The 26,033-nt window shown below is 46.3% G+C and overlaps 1 protein-coding gene across 1 annotated transcript in view; it reads left to right on the top strand.

Annotated features, from left to right (window-relative positions):
• Positions 1-26,033, top strand: part of LOC147722959 (dynein axonemal heavy chain 5-like) — a 1,378,573-nt gene that overhangs the window by 871,810 nt on the left and 480,730 nt on the right. Inside the window, exon 61 of the mRNA XM_086965349.1 lies at positions 2,048-2,266. Within this exon, the coding sequence (XP_086821475.1) occupies positions 2,048-2,266 (219 nt within the window). The remainder of the gene's footprint in view (positions 1-2,047; positions 2,267-26,033) is intronic.

The following is a 26,033-nucleotide window of genomic DNA, read 5'->3' as shown; positions in this document are numbered from 1 at the left end:
AATGTTTATCCTTCAAATTATGCCTTAATCCAGCCATTCAAATTTGAACTAGGTGAGTCTCACAGCACCTGTTATATACCACACCCAGTAGGATTGGTAATTACTTCACATTTCACTCACTGCTTGGAAGGAGCCCTAATTCAGCTCTGTCACATATGCTGTGCAAGGGAATGGCTTTGGTTAACATGGAATTAGAAGTGCAACCTCTTTGCTTGTGTTAACTTTGGAAGGAATGTTGGACCTTGATCTGTGTTGGCCCGTATTTTTCTGACTTTATTTGCCCGTTTGTGGCCTACCACTTGGCTGATGGTCATTGAAATCGTAGCTGTCTGCCTTGACCTGTTTTCTATCCATCAATGGAAAAACGTCTTAGGCACTATATAAGTTATCTTCCCAGATGCTTGTGCACGATATACCGTACTTTAAGATCAGCCTGGAGGAAGTACACCACAGCGGTTTCTCAACATGTCTAAGCATATGAGAAGACTGAATAAGGTAAGGTTAGCTACGTAGCACGTGTATGTGTTGTAAAGCAATGGGGATTAGGCTTACGCTTGAAGGATCCCATACTTTATTGTTTGATTATTTAAGAGGTCAGGCATACAGCCAGATTCATCAAGCGAAATGCGCCCGCAAAAGGGCCAGATTCTGAGAATCTGGCCCTTTGCGAGTGCAATTTTTGCATTTCGGATTCACCATCCCAAATGCAAAAATCGCTAATAAAGAATTCGCAAATTTGCGAGGATTAGCATTTAAGGAATCTCTATTAGAGATTCCTTAAATGCTATTCATGAAACATTTAAAAATTGCGAATTCGCAATTTAGGACCGCTATTTACCACGAAGTCAAACCTCGTGGTAAATAGCGAAAACTTAGAAAAATGCATTTAAATGCATTTTTCTGAGTTGCATGTTACACACACACATATCCTTAGGACATGTGTGTGCACAACATCAGTGTAAATTCACATTTCAGGGGTGCTACAGGGTGTCCTTTGGACACCCCAGCACCCTTGAAATCACATCCTTATTTGCGATTAGCAAATTGCTAATCGCAAATAAGGAATAACTCCCCATTCATTCCTATGGGCCTTTAGGCCCATAAGAATGAATGGGGAGTTATTCCTTATTTGCGATTAGCAATTTGCTAATCGCAAATAAGGAAGCTGTAGGAATCGCAATTTATTTTGCGATTCCTACATGAATCCCGTTTTGCAAGTCCTTAATAGCGATTCCTTAATAATCGCTGTTAAGGACTCGCAAAATGGGACAATGATGAATCTGGCTGATAGTCTTAGTTGTTGAGTGTGTGTGTCCCTGTAGGAAGCTTAACAGCCCACCATAGGACTGGCAGATCTAGCTGCAGGCTACTTTGTCATTAATTTGAGTGAAAACCCCTGTGTTGGTGGCCTGTATGTGGAAGGTGAAGGCAGGAGCAGTGGTTTAGACTGAAGTTTGGTTGATACACTGCATAATGGTATTTTGTATATTCTTGGGTCACGTGAGTATGACATGATCAGGCTCCACTACTCAACCAATGGGGCTGCCCAAAGCCACGACACATGGTCCAATTGGCCAGTCCTTCATGAACTTCAGAATAGGAGGGTGTAGATAGGTGGGTGCTGGGTATTATTCCTAATGCTGAGAGCCCACAAAGAAATATGTGATTTAGGTAAGAGGAAGATTTTTATTGATGAAAACCTAAGAAAGGATACAAATAATTAGGAAAGGGGAGAGGCAGATCCGTTTGGTGCAGGGCTACCGGGTCTGCTGGAGAGCGGGCGTGGACTCATGACAGGGTCAGAGAGGTCTATGGCAACAAGAGGACTGAAAAGTCCACGTCTCAAATATTTATCATGCTAATGATTTATCATTGCCTAAATTAGTCAAGTTGCAGAAGTTGTGTCATGACATGTTGCCCTTTTAAATCTATAGACAATATTTTTCCATTATTAACTATTACAATACTCGTCGATTGTGGCATTGTCTATGCTGGCCCAACACTGTCCTTTTGATTAAAAAGACATTTTTTCATGTGCTTTTTACAGGCGAATCTGGCGTTGCAAGGGGCAAAGCTGGCAGTTGCCCAAGAAGAGCTGAACAATGCCCAGAGCCAGCTGGATGCCAAGCAGCGAGAGTTGGATGACGTGCAGGCCATGTACGATGCCGCGATGAGGGAGAAGCAGACGCTGCTCGACGATGCAGAGGCGTGCCGCCGCAAGATGATTAATGCCACTGCTCTGATCGAAGGATTGGGGGGAGAGAAGGTATGTATGGCCAGACAGGGGAAACAACCGTTACAACACATGCACTACAACGCATGCTTTTACCCCCACATGCCATTACAAGGATAATGGCTTGCTGTAGGGGTATAAGGTGTTGGATTTAGCTCCAACACCTTCCCTAGTGTTGCACAGACTGGAGTTGGAATGGTAATTTGTTCTATTCCAAACTCCAGTGCACCCCAACAGCAAGGCGGGGTAAAAAAATGCGTTGTAACGGCATGCGGGGTAAAAGCATGCGTTGTAACATCATACAATTGTCACACATACTAGGGTTTCCTAGTGAAGCTTGCTGCCTTTCAGTTATGTCCTCTATACAAAAGAATATTTAGATCTGTTGTTGCTGGACACATAGGGGGTTGGGCTTTCTGGTGACCAAAGTGACATTTCAGTTAAAATAAAATCAGAGTGACTGCCCAACTCCACGAAGTATCCACAAACTAAATAAATGCTACCGATTGCCTCGCTGTAGTTTAATGCTTCTATGCTATTGATTTTTCCGCTGCTGTAGATAGGCCAACGTTTCTGTCAAAGTATTGCTCAATCTTTTTCTCCAGCACACTTACCCACTGTATACTATGACTCAAACCCACTTCATATCCGCCTTTCAAAGAAGAGGACTCAGCAGTGACATTCAGAAACAAACTGTAGAGTTTATATCAACCAAATTGTAATTTATATGCATTGTATGAGAAATATTATAAAACCGCTCCCAAATGTTCCTCAGACCTAGTAGAGATTGCTCCATTTGCAAATACATTAGATTTAGGGCCAGATGTAGGACGCATTTTACCGTGCACATACGGGTCTTAGACCCGTTTGCGCACGCTAAAATGCATGGGCCCTTGTACAAACAGTATTTTTTGAATTGCAAATGAATTGCGACTCACAAAATACTGTTTTGCGACTCGCTATTAGGAAGGGGCGTTCCCTTCCTAATAGCGACCACAAAGCTATGTACAAATGTTTTGCAACTGCAATTGTGGTTGCAAAACACTCGCAAATTACCACCTACTTCAAGTAGGAGGTAATGCATTCACAAATGGGAAGGGGTCCCTAGGGGACCCCTTTCCCTTTGCAAATGCATGCAATATTATTTTTGGAGGACAGGTAGTGGTCCCAGGGACCACTGCCTGCCCTAAAAAAAGGAAACAAAAACGTTTAATTTAAAAAAAAAAATTGTAAATGCATCCCATTTTCCTTTAGAGAAAATGGGCCGCATTAAAAAGAAAAAGCTGCTTTATTTAAATGCAGTCCCAGAAATGGTGGTCCGCTGAGCCCAGCAGGCCACCATCCCTGGGAGGGCCTGTCATTCCCAATGGGCTTGCAAAATGCGAGAGGCTCATTAATATTCATGAACCTCACAATTTGTATTGAGAATCGCAGACAGTGTTAAACACACTGTTGTACATTCCAATTGAGCACAAATTGCGATTCACAACTTGGAATGGTCCTTCATCTGGCCCTTAGTCCTTTATTGGAAATATCTTTTGTGCATTGACTTTACTTTTTAAATCTCAGACGTTCAGTTAAGTATCACAGTAAGTAAGTAATTACTGTAACTAGTACTGCCAACTAGGCACGTGAGACATCATTAGTCAGTCCTTACTTTTTACTCAGCACGGCTTTACAAGATGACATTTTATATTCCATTCTTGCAGTGTGACCATTGAAAGTACAAGTTTCAAATGTATCAAAGTACTGGCAAAAAGCAGTTCTAAATGAAGTTATCACATGACATGAAGCTTGCTTCGCCACTGCCACTTTGATGATGATCTGGCTTTGGGATCAGTAGTTGTTTCTAGGGTGTTCTTTATCAGCTGCAGTTATGATCTGATTGGAGGATTTCTTTATTGTGCTTTTTGTGGCATTTATAAGGCCTGATAGGTTTTTGTTTTTGCAAAACAAGAGTACGAAGTTCCTCTGGTTGAGTGGGATCTGAGTTTACTGAACAAGAAACGGTAGTGGGATCCAAGAGGGATCATTATTGTGTGTATGAAGGAGAAGGGGTTCTCCTTGTTGGAACTAGGGCTCTCACACACCTAGCAAGCTAGGTGTCATGCTTCGTCATTTGATCCTGCCCCTCGTCAGGTTGACGCTGCAATACCTGACGGGCACCCAAAACTGGGGCTCTTTATCGGGGACCTTTTGTTCCTGCCGGTGGGTGCAGTGGGGGTGAGAGGCCAAGCGTGTGCAGTAAGAGGGGGTTGGAAATGAAAATAGATCAGTTAATCCTAACCAAGCTTTAATATAAAGGTAAACTGCCTAATTAAAAAGGACGTGGAGAGGACCCAATCATAGTCGTGAGGAGTCTTATGGTAAAGGTTCTACTCTCCAATGATCAACATGTTTCGTGTCTCAATAGTCAATAGTGATCAGGACACTTCTTCAGGATCAATGCTATGCTATCTACACTAATAGGTAAATGTGAGACTACATACCCTGTCTTGTCGTGGTAGACCTGTAAGTGGGGATAAAAACTTGAGATATGTTGTTTAGGACACACAGTAATGAAACCAACCTCAGTAATCAGAGGACAATACTATCCGGCTTATCAGTAGTCATGAAGGAATCATGTCTAGTGTTCAGTTATGTAGCATTATAGTGGAGGTGAGATATAACATGTAGTATATGTTTAAGCTATCTATTATATTGGCATCACTCATTAAAAAGTGAAATGACTGCATTGTAAAGCTATTCACTAAAATACAAGAATAAAATAAAAGAAAATACAAGGGCCCCAATATTATGGGTGTAATAGGACTCACCTAAATTAACCGCACAACATGTGTGCTGCAGCAGTCGGCGGTTCAAGGACACCGGTTGGGTCCTGTTCAAGGGAGAGAGGTGGAGAGGAGAGAATGCATGGGGTAATTACCAGTAGATTGTGTAACCAAGGTATTATATCTGGTGTAGGTTTAAAGAAGACAAAGTCCGGTGGTTAGTATGCAGCAATTGAGGCCATCCGAATAATAGTCACTCTGGGGGCACCAGGTTATCGCTACAGTACCAGGGTGTGGGGCCAAGTCAAAAAACGCCGCTCCCAGGGCACACTCCCGGGGCATCTCCAACAAGTCAGAGAGTCTCGCGGAATGTAACGGCCTGGAGCTGCGCGGTCTGACCAAGCCACGACCCAGCTAACCAATACCGTCTCAGGTAGTGGCCCATGTTAACAGAGATCAGCAAACTGCACTCACCTCCATAAGGATGAGGACTGAGAGGACTCACCAGCGTACATTGCACGTCCTGTCTGTTACACCTACCCAGCCTCCAACTCCGGGATGGTAACGGGAATGTCGGCTATGGGTGTAGAAGTACAACTGGATTTGCGGGCTGTACTGTCACGTGTGTGTGCAGTAAGGGGAAATTAAGGACGGCACATCCGAGGCGTCTAAGCCTCATACTAATGTGGCAGCCATTTTGAAGTGTGTTAGTTGGTTGTGGGTGGGCGCCCAATAGCTACATGTTCAGTGGATTGTGCCCACATTAGTCAGAGTTAACCGCAAATATTAAAGAACAGCACCCATGGAGGTAGAATTGAAAAAAGGTGTAGTCGATATTAATGTTAGACATGTAAATCTAGAACAGATATATAGTGTATCACTACTATGGGTGGTTGCTACATATAAGCCAATGCTTATACGAATGTTGGTGATGGCATGAGAAGTTGTTTGTATAATTAAATACAAAATGCCACCAAGCTTGTAGTTGGTTTATATAGTGATGAATCACTGATGAGTGGTTAAACCAAAATTGTGGTCGGTAACCAAGGTGTAGTATCCGATAGAAGTAAACCTGCTCGGTGTAAGGGTGTGGGTAAGCCATAGGTCAAGTCACTGGTCTGGGGGATGAGGATTATAGTTGGTTGAATCTTATAGATTCATGTGTTCAAGGATATATTGAAGCAGGTCGACCAACAGTTAATGTAATGATCCCAACGGTATGTCATCGTTCAAGCCAGTTAAATGAGTAGATAATCTGTGTATCCATCTTTGTTCAATCTTGAACAATGCAGTCTGGGTGATTGTTTGGAAAGCTTCCAATATCGTCCAACAAAGATGAATGAATGAATGATTACACATTTCTATAGCGCATGGTTACCATGAGGCATCCCAGCGCTTAAGTGGTCCAATCATCTCCATTAATTTTAGCAGAATAAGAAGGTTTTCAGCATTTTTCTAAACCTGAGGTGGTTCATCAGAGCTATGTGCAGTCTCTTTGTAGTGAGTGTACATCTTAGTAGTTACCTTTTGGCAGCGTATGTTACTTATATGCTCTCTGATTCTTGTCTTTATTGGTCGCTTAGTCATACCTATGTATTTCATTCCACACGGACATTTAAGCATGTAGATACATTGTTTAGTATTGCAATTAGTGTGTCTCTTTTGTGTCCACCTGAAATTAGGTTGTACTGTTATCTCTTTAGTTGCAACCGTGAATGGGCATATGACACATGACCCACAGGGGTAGTGTCCGGTTACCGGTGGGAGATTCCATAGGGTCCTCTGGTGTCAGGGTTGGCTCTTTTAGGTCTAGTGTGTACCAGAGCATCCTTTAGGTTGCGAGTTCACTTGTATGCAAACCTGGGTCTGGGCAGTGTGTTCAGAATCTGCCAATGTTTAAGAATTTTTTTTTGTGGTGGTCCTTGATAGTGTGAAGGTCCTGGGTATATTTGTCGCTCGTAGTGGTTAGGGCTAGGACCACCACAATATAATGGTCCTCCTCCTCCTTTCTGGCAGTTTCCCCAATACCAACATGGCCCACTTCAATACTTTAACAACAACGGCAACCCATCTTTTTTAGACAGAGGTTGGGGCAGAGAAACAGGGCGCAACAAGAGGTACGACAAAAAACAGGTCCAGTGGCAGGATCAGACAACCGGAATGGACACCAGGAGCAAGACCCAGGGCAGGAAAACATAGTGGTTAACCTTTCACATCGAACCCTCTCTGAGTCTGAGAAATCGTTTATACAGAAGGGCCTTGGTTTTTTCCCCACTCCCAAAATTGACCGGTTCAGGACACATTGTGAAATACACAATTGGTTTCGCACCATACGGCTGAAAGCCTACTTCAAAGATACTCCCCCCAATGAACAAGAGGATTCTGGTTTAAGGAATCTGTCTACCTTTACACCATACAACAATATGGTTCCAGTTGAAGTGCTAGCTTTTGAACAAGCAGTCCTCAAAGAGCTAGATCAACTCCAAATGCCAGCACTCTTCCACAACCTATCCAACATGGAGAAAGACACGGTCAGTACCTTAGCAAATGACCTGACTAGTACTATGAAACAGGCTGACAAGACCGGTGAAACAAAGATTCTATCCCCCACTGACTATGATTCAGCATACACTCGCCAACTCACCAATGGGAGATATTACACTCCAATCTCCAATGACCCTACACCTCGGTTGGCCGCCAAGATTTCCTCACTGGTCTATGAGGCAGAATCCAATGGCTGGGTCAGCCGGTAAGAGGCAGACTTCTTGATTGCTAAGGAACCGAGGGTTCCCTACTTCTACACCTTACCCAAAATTCACAAGGGGGTGACCCCGGTCCCTGGCCGTCCCATTGTGTCAGGGATAGGCTCCATTTTGGAACCCCTCTCTATCTTCTGTGACCACTTCTTGCAACCGGTAGTCAGAGACACTCCATAATTTGAGAGACACAACCGACATCTTGCAAATTATAGATGGGATTACCAACACAGAAGAGATTGACCCTTGATGTGGAGGCCCTCTATACTAATATGCCACAGAGGGCCACCTTAGAGGTGGTTGAATCAGCCCTCAGTTCCCTTTAATGGTCATCTCCCACTCCTATTGCATTTATAATGGAATGTGCTACCCTGGCTCTGACAGAGAACTTCTTTGAGTACAAACAACAATTGTTCCATCAGAGCCAGGGTACATCTATGAGTAGCACCTTCGCTCCAGTCTAGCCTGTATCTACATGGCACACTTTTAACAACACTACATCTTTGACACCAATAACCCATACCACAGTAATTTATTACTGTGGAAACACTTTATTGATGATATTTTGATTTTCTGACGTCTGGCACAAACTGACTGTGATGAGTTTGTAAGGTGGATCAATGGACTTAATGACTACCTCAGGTTTTCCCACACGATTTCTGATACGTCCATTCCCTTCTTGGACATAAACATCACATTGACATCAGGGCATCTACATGCCTCCCTGTACAAAAAGCCCACCGACCGAAATAGCTTACTCTTGTACACCAGCCACCACCCAAAAACACTGAGAGATAATCTACCAGAGGGCCAGTTTTTACGAATAAGACGTAATTGCACTAGTATTGCCGACCACAAAACAGAGGCGGACACTCTAGCATTCAATCTCAGAGCTAGAGGATACCCAAACAAACAAATTATAGACTCCTTCGAAAGGGCCAGGAATAATCCACGGGAAGCATTATTTGCAACTCACCCCAAACCACTGACTGACAATCTCACGTGCGTAACATCTTTCACCCCTGACTCCACACGGATCAAAAAAATAATTCTTAAACATTGGCAGATTCCGAACACAGGGGATTTACAACTGCCCAGACCCAGGTTTGCATACAAGCGAACTCCCAACCTAAAGGATGCTCTGGTACACACTAGACCTACAAGAGCCACCCTGACACCTAGAGGACCCTATGGAATCTCCCACTGGTTATCCGACACTACCCCTGTGGGTTATGTGTCACATGCCCACTCCCGGTTTCAACTAAAGAGATAACACTACAACCTAATTTCAGGTGGACACAAAAGAGACACACTAATTTCAATACTAAACAATGTGTCTACATTCCGTGTGGAATGAAATACCACACTATGACTATGCGACCAATAAAGAGAAGAATCAGTGACCATAGAATTAACACACACTGCCAAAAGGTAACTACTAAGATGTACACTCACTAAAAAGAGACTGCACATAGCTCTGATGATCTTTGTTGGACGATATTGGAAGCTTTCCAAACAATCACCCAGACCGCATTGTTCAAGATTGAACAAAGATGCATACACAGATTATCTACTCATTTAACTGGCTTGAACGATGACATACCTTTGGGATCATTACATGAACTGTTGGTCGACCTGCTTCAATATATCCTTGAACACATGAATCTATAAGATTCAACCAACAACAATCATCATCCCCCAGACCATTGACTTGACCTATGGCATTCCCACACCTTGACACCGAGCAGGATTACTTCTATCAGTTACTACACCTCGGTTGCCGATCGCAATTTTGGTTTAACCACCCGTCAGTCATTCATCACTATATGAACCAACTACAAGCTTGGTGCCATTTTGTATTTAACTATACAAACAACTTCTCATGCCAATACCAACATTCGTATAAGCGTTGGCTTATATATAGCAACCACCCATAGTAGTGATACACTATATATCTGTTCTAGATTTTCATACCTAACATTAATATCGACTACACCTTTTTTCAATTATACCTCCATGGGTGTTGTTCTTTATTATTTGCGGTTAAGTCTGACTAATGTGGGCACCATCCACTGCCCACCAACAAAAACCAACTAACACACTACAAAATGGCTGCCACATTAGTATGAGGCTTAGACGCCTCGGATGTACCGTCCTTCATTTCCCCCTACTGCACCCACACGTGAAAGTACAGCCCGCGAATCCAGTTGTACTTGTACACCCACCGCTGACACTCCCGTTACCATCCCAGAGTCAGCAGCTGGGTAGGTGTAACAGACAGGACGTGCAATGTACTCTGGTGAGTACTCTCAGTCCTCGTCCTTATGGAGGTGAGTGCAGTTTGCTGATCTCCGTTAACATGGCCCCACTACCTGAGACGGTATCGGTTAGCTGGGTCGTGGCTTGGTCAGACCGCACAGCTCCAGGCCGTTACATTCCGCGCGACTCTCTGATTTGTTGGAGATGCCCTGGGAGTGTGCCCTGGGCGCAGCTTTTTTTGACTTGGCCCCACTCCCTGGTACCGTAGCGCTAACCCGGTGCCCCCAGGGGGACTATTATTCGGATTGCCTCAATTGCTGCATACTAACCACCAGACTTTGTCATCTTTTAACCTACACCAGATACAATCCTTTGGGGACACAATCTACTGGTAATTACCCCATGCATTCTCTCCTCTCCACCTCTCTCCTTTGAATAGACCCAATTGGTGTCCTTGAACCACTGACTGCTGCAGCACACATGTTGTGCGGTTAATTTTTGTGAGTCCTATTACACCCATAATATTGGGGCCCTTGTATTTTCTTTTATTTTATTCTTGTCTTTTAGTGAATCACTTTACAATGCAGTGATTTCACTTTTTAAAGAGTGATGCCATTATAGAAGGTACCTTAAACATATACTACATGTTATATCTCTACCTCCACTATAATGCTACATAACTGAACACTAGACATGATTCCTTCATGACTACTGATAAGCCGGAAAGTATTATCCTCTGATTACTGAGGTTGGTTTCATTACTGTGTGTCCTAAACAACATATCTTGTATATCTCGTTTTTATCCCCACTTACAGGTCTACCACACAAGACATGGTATATAGTCTCACACTTACCTAATAGTGTACATAGCATAGCATTGATCCTGAAGAAGTGTCCTGATCACTATTGACTATTGAGACATGAAACATGTTGATCATTGGAGAGTAGAACCCCTACAATTATACACCTCACAACTAGGTTTGGGTCCTCTCTATGTCATTTTTAATTAGGCAGTTTACCTTTATAATAAAGCTTGGTTAGGACTAACTGACCTATTTTAATTTCTAACCCCTCCTACTACACACACGTGGCCTCTCACCCCCACTTCACCCACCGGCAGGAACAAAAGATCCACGATAAAGAGCATCGGTTTCGGGTGCCCGTCAGGTATTGCAGCGCCGACCTGACAAGGGGTAGGCTCAAATGATGAAGCATGAACCTAGCTTGCTAGGTGTGTGAGAGCCCTAGTTCCAACAAGGAGAACCCCCTCACCGTCATACACACAATAGTTATCCCTCTTGGATCCTACTACCGTTTCTTGTTCAGTACCCTCAGATCCCACTAAACCAGAGGAACTTTGTACTCTTGTTTTGCAAATACAGTCCCATGGGCTTGTACGCTGGACCTCTTAAAACTAGCCCTAAGTCCCTCTTTTTGTCTTCTGGGTTTTTGTTTTTGCCTTTTGTGCACAGTTATTGTTCCTTTTGGCCACGAAGCAGACACTGCTCTCCCTAGCATTCAGTTTTGGCATAGTGGTCTAGAATGCTGCACAAGTTATGTGTGTTGTCGCTATAGCACTTATCAGATTAGATAGCCATACTTTGGTGGGAAGAGGGAGCTACTCACATAACTTGCTTTCTGGGCTTAAGGGGACTCAAGCAGCTGTGGACTCAGAGTTGCATTTAAAATACAGTTGCTCATAGGAAGAGGGTTAATCCTGCCCCCATAATTCCCTACAGCAAAAATGTAGCCCCCGCCCAAGTGACAGTACAATGCAAAGACACAAGCATGCTTAACTTACGGAACTAGATGGGCGGCTTGGATCAATGCACAGAATTAGGAAAACAGTGGTACATGCTCCCAGAAAGCATGATGCATAATTATTTATTTTATGATTCTACACATGGCTACATGTGATGTTGAAGTTTAATGGGAAAGGATAATAAGATTGCCAGGAAGTCTTCTGTACAGTAATACACTCCGCCGACTGTGATATTAATGAAGAGCAGTGGGTGCCGATGAATTTATAGGCCTTCGTTCGCGCTCTATAAATGCTGTTAATAAATAAATAAATAGTCTAAATAGCATCAATATTTGGGTAGGATTTGTATCCTATAAATACAAGGATGACTAAGTGTGTGGAAATTAAAGCAGCGCTGCAGTGGAAAAGCACTAAATTATACTCAGTCTCTAATGGACTTTGTGTTTGTAAAGGACACAGCGTTCACCTCAAGAATGTATGAGGAATAGATTGCACTTTTCTCTTCTACGGTTGTTTGTAGAGTACCCACAACATCCTGCATCGCCCTCCCTTTGTCACACATTGGTTCTCTCCCCTTGGATGGCCATAGGTGGAGTGTAAAAGGAGGAAACCCTTCATATTTGGAGAGGCTATACCAGCCTGGGTGAGGCACTCAGTTTCCCTCTGGCAGTGCAGAATATGAGGGTTTTGCAGCAGCTAGACTATCAACTCAGGGTAGCTTTGTGTCATACAGTAGTATTTGCAAGTATTTCCTGCACATGCATAGTGCACCAGCACTCTTCACTCTTCAAAGATCTTTATTCGGATATTCATACAAAACAACCATAAAAGCACATTTGATAAAAACACAGATAAAATCAGAGAAATCTAAAACCACATATCTAAAAGTAACAGTCACAGTTAGTCAAGTACAGTATTAACAGCAGTTCTGAGCAATTAACCCTCTATACTATTTCTATGTTTTAGGGCTGATTTTAAAAAGCCAATTACAAATAAAGTGCATTCGTGAGTTAGCAGCTGCAAGTAACAGAGTGCAGGTCTAACCTGGGTAAAATTCAGTTTTTTAAGAAGGGGCTTGAGATAAAAGCTCCGAGTTATATCATAAAAAAGACAAATAAATAAAAAGTGCACCAGATCCTGCGGAGACACATTGTTGCAGCCGCAGGGCGGTAGCACTTGACCTCGGTGGCTACCTTTTAGAACAGCTAACGATAGATGGAAGAGGTCCAAACGGAACCTGGTTAACAGGAAGCGGTCAAAGCTCGACATCGACCAGGACAATTAAGGTTCCATTCTTTGGGAGTCATTAGGATCGCGGACGGACTTGCGTCCGTCCACGACCCCTGAGTAGGAGGGAACCTCCGCATGGGCTGCGGAGTTCCCTCCTGTGCAATTAGGATGTGACCGCCACCCTGGCGGTCACATCCTCTATTTTTAACATTGCGGCGGGTGCAGCTTCAAGCTGCACCCGCAGCAATGTTAAAAATGCACGCATTGCATTTGTATGTAGAAAGTGGCAGGCACCGCGCAGTGCCTGCCGCTTTCTGCATACAAATGCAGGGGGGTACCATAGGTACCCCCCATGTGCGCCCCCCATCCCCCCTTCACCTAGGGGGCCCGCAACGGGCCCCCGCAGTGAAGTAACACATGCTTTTCCACGGTGGAAAAGCTGCCACGGAAAAGCATGTTTCCGAGCACATCCTAATCTGGCTGACGGTGTCTGAGAGACACCGTCACCATATTAGTGCTTTTCCGCCGCGGTTGTAAGCCAGCCATGGCGGAAAAGCTGCGGACAGAAACCAGGACCCACCAGCCATCCTAATGTGGCGGTGGGTCCGCAGAGGATTTTCCGCATCCTCCAAGCCGGCGGTGGCTTCCGCCGGCCCGGAGGATGCGGAAAATCCTTCATCCTAATCAGCCCCTTAGTGTGGTTTTCAAGACAACATATTTCCGGACACTACATTTGTTTAATGCACCAGCAGCACCTGGTTTATCACCATACTTTGTTAAGCATTCAGGGTCTCGCTCTCTCTGACCACGCACATCAGTGATGGGAGACTCACACTTATCTCCCGCTGCTCCCCCTACCTCTTCGCTGTGCTGGGTTTGGCAAGAAAGTGAAACCTTAAGGCAGTCCGCAGTCTAAAAGAGCCTTCCTGCAGTAGCAGGCAGCGGAAGTGCTGCTCTGGGAGCTGGAGTCCCTCAAGCCCTTCAGGCAGAATGAAAAACCTGTACACTAACTACAAGCCTCAGAAGCAATTGAAACAGCAGGCCCTTCTGGCATACTAAGACGAGAGCACAGGGCTGCAAATTCTGGGATTGTACTTTTCCAGCCTGCTGCTGTGCATACAGCGCACACATTAAAATACCTTAGCTTATTCTAATTAGGGCTGATTGCCAGTTGGGAGAGGTTTTGCTAAACTCCGCAGTTCAAGCGGAGCGCGGAGTGGCAAAGCTCTGCAAACTCTCCCAGCAGAGCCGAGTTTACCGCCCACCCTTAAATATGAGGTTATGTTATGTTTTAAGCTACTTTTGTATGAATGATTTAAAGATGTATATTCATGTGGTGTTGGGAGCCAAGAGTGCTGTTGAGTTGGCACCTTTAGTTTCCTTCACAATGTTCCTGCTGTGTTGTATGCATTAAGGTGCCAGCAGGTCTGTTTGAGGAAGGTAAATTATAAGTGTAATTGAAAAGGTATTGCCCAACAAATTTTGAGAGAAGTCATCGGTTTTACCATATATTGTTTGCTCTGGAAAAACATAATGGACAACCTCTGGTGACATTTTTGATTACCAAAAGTGAATTGCCATAAAAAAAATTTGAGTGTTTGCATTAAGTGTTAACATTCAATGTGCTGAACACTTCTGACTTCTGCTCATTTTCGTCAAAAAGCCAATATTGGTAAACATTTATTTGCCAATAGTCATTTGCTTTCCTTCGCATAAGCCCAACTGGATAACTACCACTCCCCCCAGAACACATAATAAACATGTATAAATTTTCCGGTTACCCAATGACTCCATGTTGTAATGTATTCAACATTTAGCAGTCTTGGAGTCCACTTTAAAAGGTGGATCCAGTCTGTGAGTTATATGCATGCTTCATGACATTGAAATCAATCAGGTAAAAGTTCAAGAATATAGTAATATGTGAAAATAAGGACTAGACTTTGACATAGAGTACCCAATTAAAAAGAATTATCTAAATTATTGTCATGGTTATACACAAACAGCAAGTTCAGTTTTGACCATACATTTTTGCCATACCTTATTCAATTGAAACTCTTAAAGGGAGAGAGTGGAACTTGGTTATTTTGTCAAAGGCTTTCAGCCAAGACATAAAATTCAAAGTGTATTGAATATCAATTTGTAACCAAATTGCCATAAAATTTACATTGTCCGAATATGGTAACCAATAGCGTAACAATTATGACATAGACCATAGTGTAAGTAAGTGAATTGTCACACCCCTTTTTGTTGAGATGCAATAGAAAAATGTAAAATTGGTGTACCGTGTGCTCCCCACTTGCCAGTACACCTGCTATGCTAATGATAGTTATAACCCTGATACCGAACAGTTAAATGTGTTCAGAAAAATGTAGGCTGCATCTCTGCTACATTCAGAGACTGATGCTGGGTATGGAAAGGAGAAGAAGGGGTTTGATGGTGGCCAGCCCACAATGGAGGAAGTTCCTCCTGGCAGTGGTGTAACACAAAAGGATGGGGTTCCCACCCCTGCAGAATGCAATAGGCGGTACCCTAGTCTCTCATATGTCAAAAATATTAATTGGCCTCTGTTTCTGAATTGGGGGGTTCCCTGGTGGGTTGGGGGCCCCAAAAGGGTCTGGGCCCTCCCAGGGTTGTAGGGACCGGTTTCAGTCCTAGCCTCCTGGCAAATAGCAGAGACAACAATCTGGTGTGAGTCAGATCAACCAGCAGAATGGACTCTGGTATGAAATGCAGGACATGTTTTCCTTTTGCCACAGTAGAGGTGCAGAGGCAATTGGGATTCTGACTGCAGTGAGAGCCCTAACCTACTTCAGACACGTGTCCCAGAAAAATGGTACTGCAGACCCAGGAAGTGAGAAAGTAAAGTTCATTTTAGTCTTTTTGTTCAACAGACATCTAAGGTGTCCCTCTGTCTCTCAGTCTAGTGGAGACCAAGCTAATTCTTTCACAATGTCTCTTGAGAATGCAATGCACACTTTAACAGCTGGCACCAACTGTTACTAGCATGGCACCAACCACTGCCTTTGGTATTAGCACCTCTCCCACTTACCAACGTTCCAGTGTTGTCGTGCGTTGTGTTTTATATTTTTCTAGCTTTAGGTCTCAAGTCTTGTGTCTATCATAGATTCAATCTTAAAATTCTTTGTGACAAAACCGAACAGCAGCGGTGTAAAAATCCATTCTTCTTGAGTACATTGAGCAATATCGCTAGAAGAAGCAATTGGTGGTGGTGAGGCTTGAGGTTTCTCCTTCAGAGGAATTCTTTTTTTTAAAAAGAGCAAAGGAGTGCACGTTAAACCACGTCTGTGATAATTTTCCCCATAAAGCAATACATCATAGCCATTGAAGGAAGGCCACCTAATGTGCATGTGCCTCCCCTATGAGCATTATATTTTCATTCATGGCAAAGGCATGGTGTCCTTGAAAGATAACATACACCACATCATAACTTTGTAATCTCTGCTGGTCTAAAAAGTGTATTGAAGCTTTTGCAGAATCTTTAGTAACCGATAAAGCATATGGGTGGTTTCTCTCCTCCTCCATGCCCCGGCTCCATTGCCGATGCCCTTTTACACCTCTCTCTCCTTGCTCCATGCTTCTTGGATATTTTGTAAGTGATTCATGGGAGATGGACCTGTGATGTTTGCCACTAGCTAGAATGGCATGCCAATGGTCCCTTGGTCAACAGTGCATTAGATTTTCCCAGTATAAAACAGTGTATTGCCCCTGATAGGGCTTGGTGTGCATTGTTCGACCCTTTGATTCTTGTCTGAGTCACAGGATCGGATAATAGTCATTAAAGACGACAGGTTCTACACTTGCTTAAACCACCATCCCGCCCACTTCAAAGACAGAGGATAGAGTAATCCCACCTACAGGAGATCGAGTCTTACAAAGCCATGTGAGACCAAATTCTCTGCCACAGGGGTAGATTGCGCAAGGTTGTTCTTTTTGAAACGCATAGTTCTTCTTTGAATGCATCTCGTGCCACGTGTTGTTAAGCGTGACCCAGTTAATGCAGGCATGAGTATTGGCATTATGTAGACCTGCTCAGTGACATTTTACAAACAGTTGTACCGCCCAGTAAAGACCATGAAGTCAAACACGTGCAGTCCCACTTACAGAACAAGATGGAGACCAAATCGGCGGACATAAAAAGCACCCTGCTGATCACTGTTTGAGTATTATACCAAGGTATTGTTGTCAGAAAATCATCTGACACAAATACCTGCCCTGAATATTGTTTGTAAAAGTATTGCCGCATTATAGTTAATAATAGAAAATCTACACTCACTGGGACGATATTTTTGCAAACGATATTTAAGAAGCTATAATGATGTCCGAAAACTTTTCTGCATTTGATATTCTGACATACAACCCTACACATGACGTTGATAGACAATGGTTCACTATTATACTATGTTTGTTTGAAAATAATAACTACACTAAATCATGGAGAAAACACTCTTGAGAAAAACAAAAAAAGAATGGGTGGAATGTGTGAATTAATTTCAGCCACTAGTAATTACTTGAGCCTCATTCCAGTCCATACTTTTTATGCCCACTATACCACTCCAGAGGCCAGAAATATGCAAACCAGTTCTAGTCTTGTGGCAATAGCAGCAGTCCAACCGAAACTGCTCAGCCCAGTCTCTCTTTTGTTCATCTAAATGAGGCAACCTAATTAGGACATGAGTCCTGTGCTCATAGCCTTTCCACCCATCACTTTTTTAGGTCGAGCTTAGCAGCAGGGCGCATACACTGCTCGCTCTGGAGGCCTACAGTAGTCGAGTATGCTGTGGAAGCCTGACCTTCTCTTCGCCTATATTTTTATTGGGCTGGTGCCATTGTCCTTGGTAAATGCTGTTTTTCGATGGATATTGAGCCTTGGTAGTCCCTCCTTGTTACCGCCCTGTCGCCATTTGTTACCTCCCATGAGGACTGGATCTTTTGCTTGTGGCGTTACACAGTCTCCTTCATAAGTCGGTACGCACATTTTTTTTTTTATTTGCAGTGCGGTCCACTTTCACTTTAGCTGCTGCGCTTGTTTATTTAGTTAATTTGCTGCACTGGCCGGAAAGGGATCATTTCTACTCACTAATCTAACAGGCATTTGTAATGCAATAGGTCTCGCATTTATGCGAGTTTCAGCTATTGACAATGCAAAAAATAATGCCTTTTATTTTTGTTTTCATTTTTAAAACGTAAATAAAAGGCATTTTCATTTACAATGCCAATAGCTTAAACTCGCGTAAATGCGAGACCTATTTCATTGCAAATGCCTGTGTGTTTTTTAAGCAGCACAGCCTCCCCATAACACGGGCACCTGCTTTCAATCACTTTCACCTGGCATTATGTCATGTCTGTTTCCACCCCTCACCCCCCCCCCCCAAATAAAATGGAATTAGAAAGGATTAGCAAATTGTCATGTGAATTCCAAGTAGCACATAATCCTGTGATAATGGGCTGAAGCTGACAACAGCATGTCTGTGTTACATGTCATCTATACTAAAGCCCCCGGACCAGTTTTCAAAAGCCTGTTTTATTAACAACAACACCACCACCAATACCTTCACTACTACCAGTACTACCACTACCACCAGTACCACCGCCACCAGTACTACCACTACTACCAGTACCACCACTACCCCCAATACCAGTACCACCACCACCACTACCAGTACCACCACTGCCAGTTCCAGTACCACCACCCCAACCACCACTACCACCACTACTAGTACCACCACCACTACCACCACCACCCGTACCACCACCACCAGTACCACCACCACCACCAGTATCACCAGTATCACCAGTACTACCACCACCACCAGTACCACCACCACAACCACCAGTACCAGTACCACCAGTACCACCACCAGTACCACCACCACCTTTACCACTACCAGTACCACCACCAATACCACCAGTACCAGTACCTCCACCAATACCGCCAGTAGCACCAAAATGCCACCACCTCAAACACTACCACCAGTACCAGTACCACCAGTAGCAGTACCACCACCATCAGCAGTACCACCACCAGTACCACCACTAGTACCACCAACAGGAACACCACCAGTACCACCACCAGTACCACCACCAGCACCACCATCACCAGTAATACCACCAGTACTACCACCACTAGTACCCCCACCAGTACAGCCACCACCAGTACCAGTACCACCAACACCACCACCAGTATGAATACCACCAGTACCACCACCACCAGTACCGCCACCACAGTACCATCACCAGTGCCAGTACCACCTGTACCACCAGTACAACCACCACCAGTATCACCAGCACTGCCACCACCCGTACCACCACCACCTCCAGTACCACCACCACCACCACCACCAGCAGCACCATCACCAGTACCACGACCAATACCACCAGTACCACCACCAATAACACCAGAACAACCACCAATACCACCAGTACCACCACCACAAATACTACCACCACCAATACCACCACCTCCAGTACCAGTACCACCAGTATCACCAGTACCAACACCAGTACCACCACTAGTACCACCACCAGGACCACTACCAGTGCCACCACCAGTACCCGTACCACCAGTACCACCACCACCAGTATCGCCACCACCACCATTACAACCACCACCAGAACCAATACCACTAACACCACCACCAGTATCAGTACCACCACACCAGTTCCACCAATACCATCACCACCAGTACCAGTACCACCACCAGTACAAGCACCACCACCAGTACCACCACCAGTACCACCACCAACAGCAGCAATACCACCACCACCAGTACCACCACTACCCCCAGTACCAGTACCACCACCACCACTACCCGTACCAGTACCATCACCAGCACCACCACTGCCTGTACCAGTACCACCACTACTAGTAACACCACCACTACCACCACTAGTACCACCACCACCAGTACCACCACTACCAGTAGCACCACCACCACCAGTATCACCACCACCGGTACCTCCACCCGTATTACCACCACCAGTACACCACCACCAGTTCCACCACCACCTGTACCTCCACCAATACCACCAGCAATGTCACCAGTACCAGTACCACGATCAATGCCACCAGTACCACCACAATGCCACCAAAACAAACACTACCGCCACTAGCAGTACCACCACCATCAGCAGTACCACCACCAGTACCACCAACAGGACCACCAGAAGTACCACCACAAGTACCACCACCACCATCACCACCACCACTACCACCACCACCAGTATCACCACCACCACCAGTACCACCATCACTAATACCACCAGTACTACCACCACCAGTACCACCACCAGTATCAGTACCACCAACACCACCAGTATCAGTACCATCAGTACCGCCACCACAGTAACATCACCACTGCCAGTCCCACCTGTACCACCAGTACCACCACCACCAGTACCACCACCACTGCCACCACCCGTACCACCACCACCAGTACCACCACCATCAATACCACCACCATCACCTCAGCACCTCTCTCTCACTAGTAATAGCAGGGGCACTGTAGGAGGCCAAAGCTGCACCACTACCTCCACCAGTAGCACCACCAGTACCACCACCACCAATACCACCACCACCAGAGTATAAATACCCTATGCACACACTCAACAATCTAATCAGTCATGTATAAATTAATACACCAATGTCAATTAACAAAGCAATCAGAAATAAACAGGGATCTCCTGTATAGTGTTCATCACGTTTGGTTCTTTAACACCTTGGCTGCTATGACTTTTCTCCTCCTGTGCTGTTACTCCAGATTTCCCATTGTTCATGACGAGCTCAGCTCGTCTTAAGCACAGCTCCAGTGTGACTCATGACGAGCTGAGCTCGTCATGAGCAGCGAAGGGGTTAATTCTCTCTCAGAAACAGCCAGCCGACACGTGTTTCATCGCTTCCGCGAATCATCAGGGCTGAGTATTTGGCCGTTTGATGAAAAGAGGTCACTTCGCCGGTGATACTTCCGACCCGGTAGGGCCCGTGACCTGACCAATCTATTCCGTAGGTTCTGAGCTGGGTAACTCTGGTTGCACTTGGAACACGGTGACCCGGGAGAACGCGTGAAGGCTCGGCCATTTCAATCACGAACATAATAATTGATGTTGGAGTTATCCGCTCCACATCATCTTCTGGATTCCTTTGCTCCCGGGATTACGGCCCTAACGATTTCTTTTCTTGGGATCCAATTAATGTTATAAGAGTTATCCGCTCAATTTCGTCCACTACATTTTGCTTCTGATATTTCAGCCCTGACGACTTCATCTTGGGGTCCCTACTTATTTACATCCAGCTCAGAACCTACAGAATAGATTGGTCAGGTCATGGACCCTACCGGGTCGGAAGTATCACCGGCGGAGCGACCTCTTTTCTTCAAACGGCCTAATACTCAGCCCTGATGATTCGCGGAAGTGATGAAACACGTGTCGGCTGGCTGTTTCTGAGAGAGAATTAAAGAACCAAACGTGATGAACACTATACAGGAGATCCCTGTTTATTTCTGCTTGCTTTGTTTATTGTCATTGGTGTATTAATTTATACACAACTGATTAGATTGTCGAGTGTGTGCATAGGGTATTTATACTATGATTAGTTGGTTTGTCAGTTTTTACTAACAAACTTCGGAGTGGTTACGAGGGTTTTTCCAATTACCCAGTTGCACCACCACACTGCAATTCACTGCTATACTTTTGCGTCCACTTTTGGCTTAGCGCCCAGTGTTTTTCTGAGACTAAAAACCTTTTGTTTATTAGAACCACCACCACCAGTACCACCACCACCAGTACCAGTATCACCACTGCCACCAGTACCACCATCACCAATACCACCAGTACTACCACCACCAGTACCACCACCAATACAACCACCACCAGTACCAGTACCACCAACACCACCGCCAGTATCAGTACCGCCACCACAGTACCATCACCACTGCCAGTACCACCTGTACCACCAGTACCACCAGTACCACCACCACCACCAGTACCACCACCAGTAACACTACCACTGCCACCACCCGTACCACCACCACCACCACCAGTACCACCTCCACCAGTACCACCACCACCACCTCAGCACCTCCACCACTACCACCACCAGTAGCACCACCAGTACCACCACCACCAATACCACCACCACCAGTACCACCACCACCAGTACCACCACCAATACCACCACCAGTGCCACCACCAGTACCCCCACCACCACCAGTACCACCACCACCGGTACCACCACCACCAGTACAAGCACCAGTACCAGCACCACCAGTACCACCACCACCAGTACCACCAGTGCCACCACCAATACCACCACCAGTGCCACCACCACCTCCAGTACCACCACCACCGGTACCACCACCAACAATACCACCACCAGTACCAGCACCACCAGTACCACCACCACCAGTACTACCAGTGCCACCAGCATCACCAGTAGCACCACCACCAGCACCACCACCACCAGTAGCACCACCACCATCAGTACCACCATCACCAATAATACCACCAGTGCTACCACCACCAGTACCACCAACACCACCACCAGTGTCAGTACCACCAGTATCGCCACCAGAGTACCATTAGCACTGCCAGTACCACCTGTACCACAAGTACCACCACCACCTCCAGTACCACCACTAGTACCACCACCACTGCCACCACCAGTACCACCACCACCACTACCACCACCACCAGTACCACCAAGACCACCACCAGCAGCACCACCTCCAGTACAACCCCCAATACCACCAGTACCACCACCAATACCACCAGCACCAGTACCACCACCACAAAGACTACCACCACCAATACTGCCACCTCCAGTACCAGTACCACCAGTAGCAGTACCACCAGTATCACCAGTACCAACACCAGTACCACCACCAGTACAACCACTAGTACCACCACCAGGGCCAGTGCACCACCACCACCAGTACCACCACCACCAGTACCACCACCAGTATCGCCACCACCACCAGTACCACCACCACCAGTAATACCACCATCTGAAAGAAACAGTTAATGTTTGATTCCTTACCTTAGAATATCCCCAGGCGTCAGACTGGATCCGGAAAGTATTTGGCAGCAGTACCCCTGCACGACGCTAGGCGTCGTCTGTGGCTCCGCGTCCGTCGTCAGCATCGTGATTGCCGGGATGACGTCGTTGGAGTACTTAGACGCCGCTCTTGTGCGCTGAAGTCAGTTCTTCTTTTTTCCGTGCCAGCAAGCGCAAATCCTGGAAGAGCAGTACTCTTAGTAATTTTTTGACTAACTTTTTGATCTCTTTTGATCACTTTTCAAGTCGATCTTCGACTCGCGGAGCCGCTAGGGATGCCTGGTTTTAAACCTTGCAAGGCCTGTCACCGCCTGATGTCGGTGACCGACCCCCACTGTCGGTGCCTTTCCTGCCTCGGACCGACCATGATGACAACTCGTGCCCGAACTGGCGGGCCTTGACCTCGAAGGCTAGAAGGCAGCGTCCCGTAAGCTGCTCGAGATCCGGCAGTCGGCTCCGCGCTGCTCGAGGTCCCGGTAGAGGAGGAAGTCGGGGGACCGATCACGGAGCCGCAGTCATCGCCGCTTGTCGAGTCACCACCACTCGTCGGGCTCCAAAGTCCTCAGGTAAGTCGAGGCATTCGAAAAAGAAGTCGAAGAGGCGTCATCGCTCTTCCGACCCCCCGACGCTAATGCGCTTCGGCCTGGGGTTCCGCGCGAAACCACCCACGTGGCTCCAACGGAGCCGCAGATGCTGCGTCCAACTTCATACCCGTCAGTCCCTGGGCTGCACGCGATCCCGGAGGATTCCCTCTGTCGGAACCTGCCGAGGCACCTTCGGGCCCCGCAGGTCTGACTGGGAGCCCTAGCGGGCCAGTGGCTCTGGCCCTGACGCCATTGGTTTCTCTGGTCCCAACACCACAGGGCCCCGCAGGATCCAGGCCTGGATCCGGGCCGTCGCCGGTTGACTTCACGACTCCTCCGCTGGCGCCGACCCCAAGGGTGTCACTCCTGGCGCCGTCCTCGGACGACGTCAACCCCAGTTTCAGCCCCAGTCCAGGTTTGGCATCGAACCGGCACCGCTCTGCGCAGTCTCCGACGCCGATGGGTGAGGCCTTCACCTACGACCCGGCTCCATCATTTTTGCCTGTTTATCAGGAGATGGGTGACGAGGAGGACTGGGAGGGGTCTGAGGACCCTCTGGCACAGCAGTGCCAGTTGAGCGAGGACTGTGCAGAAGAGCTAGGGGAGGCCAGTGGTCTGGACACTTTGCCCGACACTGAATTTGTCTCTCCTCCCTCCGTGGCTTCGGAGGATGGGGCTGCTTATAGCAAGGTGTTGATCAGGGCGGCCAAGGCCTTGGCTCTTGAGCTCCCTGTCGCAGCCGTGAGGACTAACCTCCTCACAGAGCCTCTACTGCCATTTAACGAAGCCCTCACCGACGTTCTGCTGGGCACAAGGTCCAAGCCCTCCACAGGCCTCCATGTGGATCGGAACGTGGCCCAACGCCACCACCCGGCTCCGGGCGACCCTAGCTTTCTGTCCATTCGCCCCACCCCGAGAGCCTGGTGATCCAGGCCTCTACATCCCAGACTGCATTCCTGACCGCTCCTCTGGATCGGGAATCCAAAAGGTATGATCAGTTTGGGAAGAAACTGTTCTCCTCCCTGAGTTTGGGGCTGCAGCCTGTCAACACTGCCTGCCTTTTGGGCCATTACACCCACTCTCTGTGGGATACGGTTGCCGAGGTGCTGCCACAGTGCCCGGAGGAGGCCCGGACATGGCTCGCCCAAGCCCTGGAGGAAGAGCGGGATGCAGCACGCTACTCGATCCGGTGTGGACTTGACACCATGGACCCGCTGGGTAGAGCGATTGCAACAACAGTGGCGGTTCGCCGCCACGCCTGGCTGAGGTCCGCCAACTTTTCGAAGGGATGTCCAGGCCACGCTTTTGGACATTCCCTTCGATGGCCGTCGCTTCTTTGGTGACAAAGCGGATAGTGCGCTGGATCGTTTTAAGGACTCCAGGGCTATGGCCAAGTCCTTGGGCCTCGGCCAATGCCAGCAATCTTTCCTCCTTTTGCCCCTTTCGTGGCCAAGGAAGGGGTGCCCCCACACGTCCAGCCAGCCACAGGCAGCAGAACCAGTCTCAACACGGTCGCAGACATGGTTTATTTATTTATTTTTTTTGAACGTTTTATAGAGTGCGAACAAGACCCTTGCGGGTATCAGAGTGCTTTACAGTAAATGTCTATAGGCATATCAAACAATAAAATTAAGCAGGATCATAAGAATAACATCAAAAATCTTAATAAACAAACAAAAGGACAGATCAAACATTAAGGATAAACATGTCCATAATGAATGGCAGCAAAGACAATCACAGATAGAAGGGCAAATCAGATAGGGTGCATAACCGGACCGGTCGGTTTTGAAGGATAATGGTAACACATTGATGATGAAAACATCAAAATAAATGGAACAAAACTGTACATATAAAAAGACAGGCAGTGAGGTGCACAGCACGGGCGAAACATGCGGATCATGGTAGTGTCAAAATTGATTAGATTGGTAGGTAAGAAGAATGGAATAGGGGTTCTCCACAGTCATGAGCGGCTATGTTCCCGTAAATGTTGCCATACGGATGCCTTTTACTTCCAGTTTGAAGGAAGAGGTGGAGGGATTCAGTCTTATTTCTGGTGGCAGGGCATTGCATATCCTGGGTGCCATTCCTGAAAAGGAACGATTATACATTTTTTTCTTATTGAATTTTTGTGATTTCAGAAGGAGTTTTTCCGCACTTCTTGTTGATCTTGACCCTCCAGATATTGTGAGTTTTTGTGTGAGATAGCTGGGTGCACTATGGTGTCAGTCCACATCCGCTCCTGCAGCATCTGCCTCTAAGCCTTCCTAGTCCGGCATTTCAGGCCCATTCGATGCCAGTGGGGGGCAGGGTTCACCATCACCTCCTCCACTGGCGCACCATCACGTCAGACAGGTGGGTGCTGCAAATCG

The sequence above is a fragment of the Lissotriton vulgaris genome, chromosome 4_1 (assembly GCF_964263255.1).
Source record: "Lissotriton vulgaris chromosome 4_1, aLisVul1.2, whole genome shotgun sequence".
Taxonomy (NCBI): domain Eukaryota; kingdom Metazoa; phylum Chordata; class Amphibia; order Caudata; family Salamandridae; genus Lissotriton; species Lissotriton vulgaris.
The sequence above is the reverse complement of the archived record's forward strand: the minus strand, read 5'-3'. Positions and strand labels throughout refer to the sequence as shown.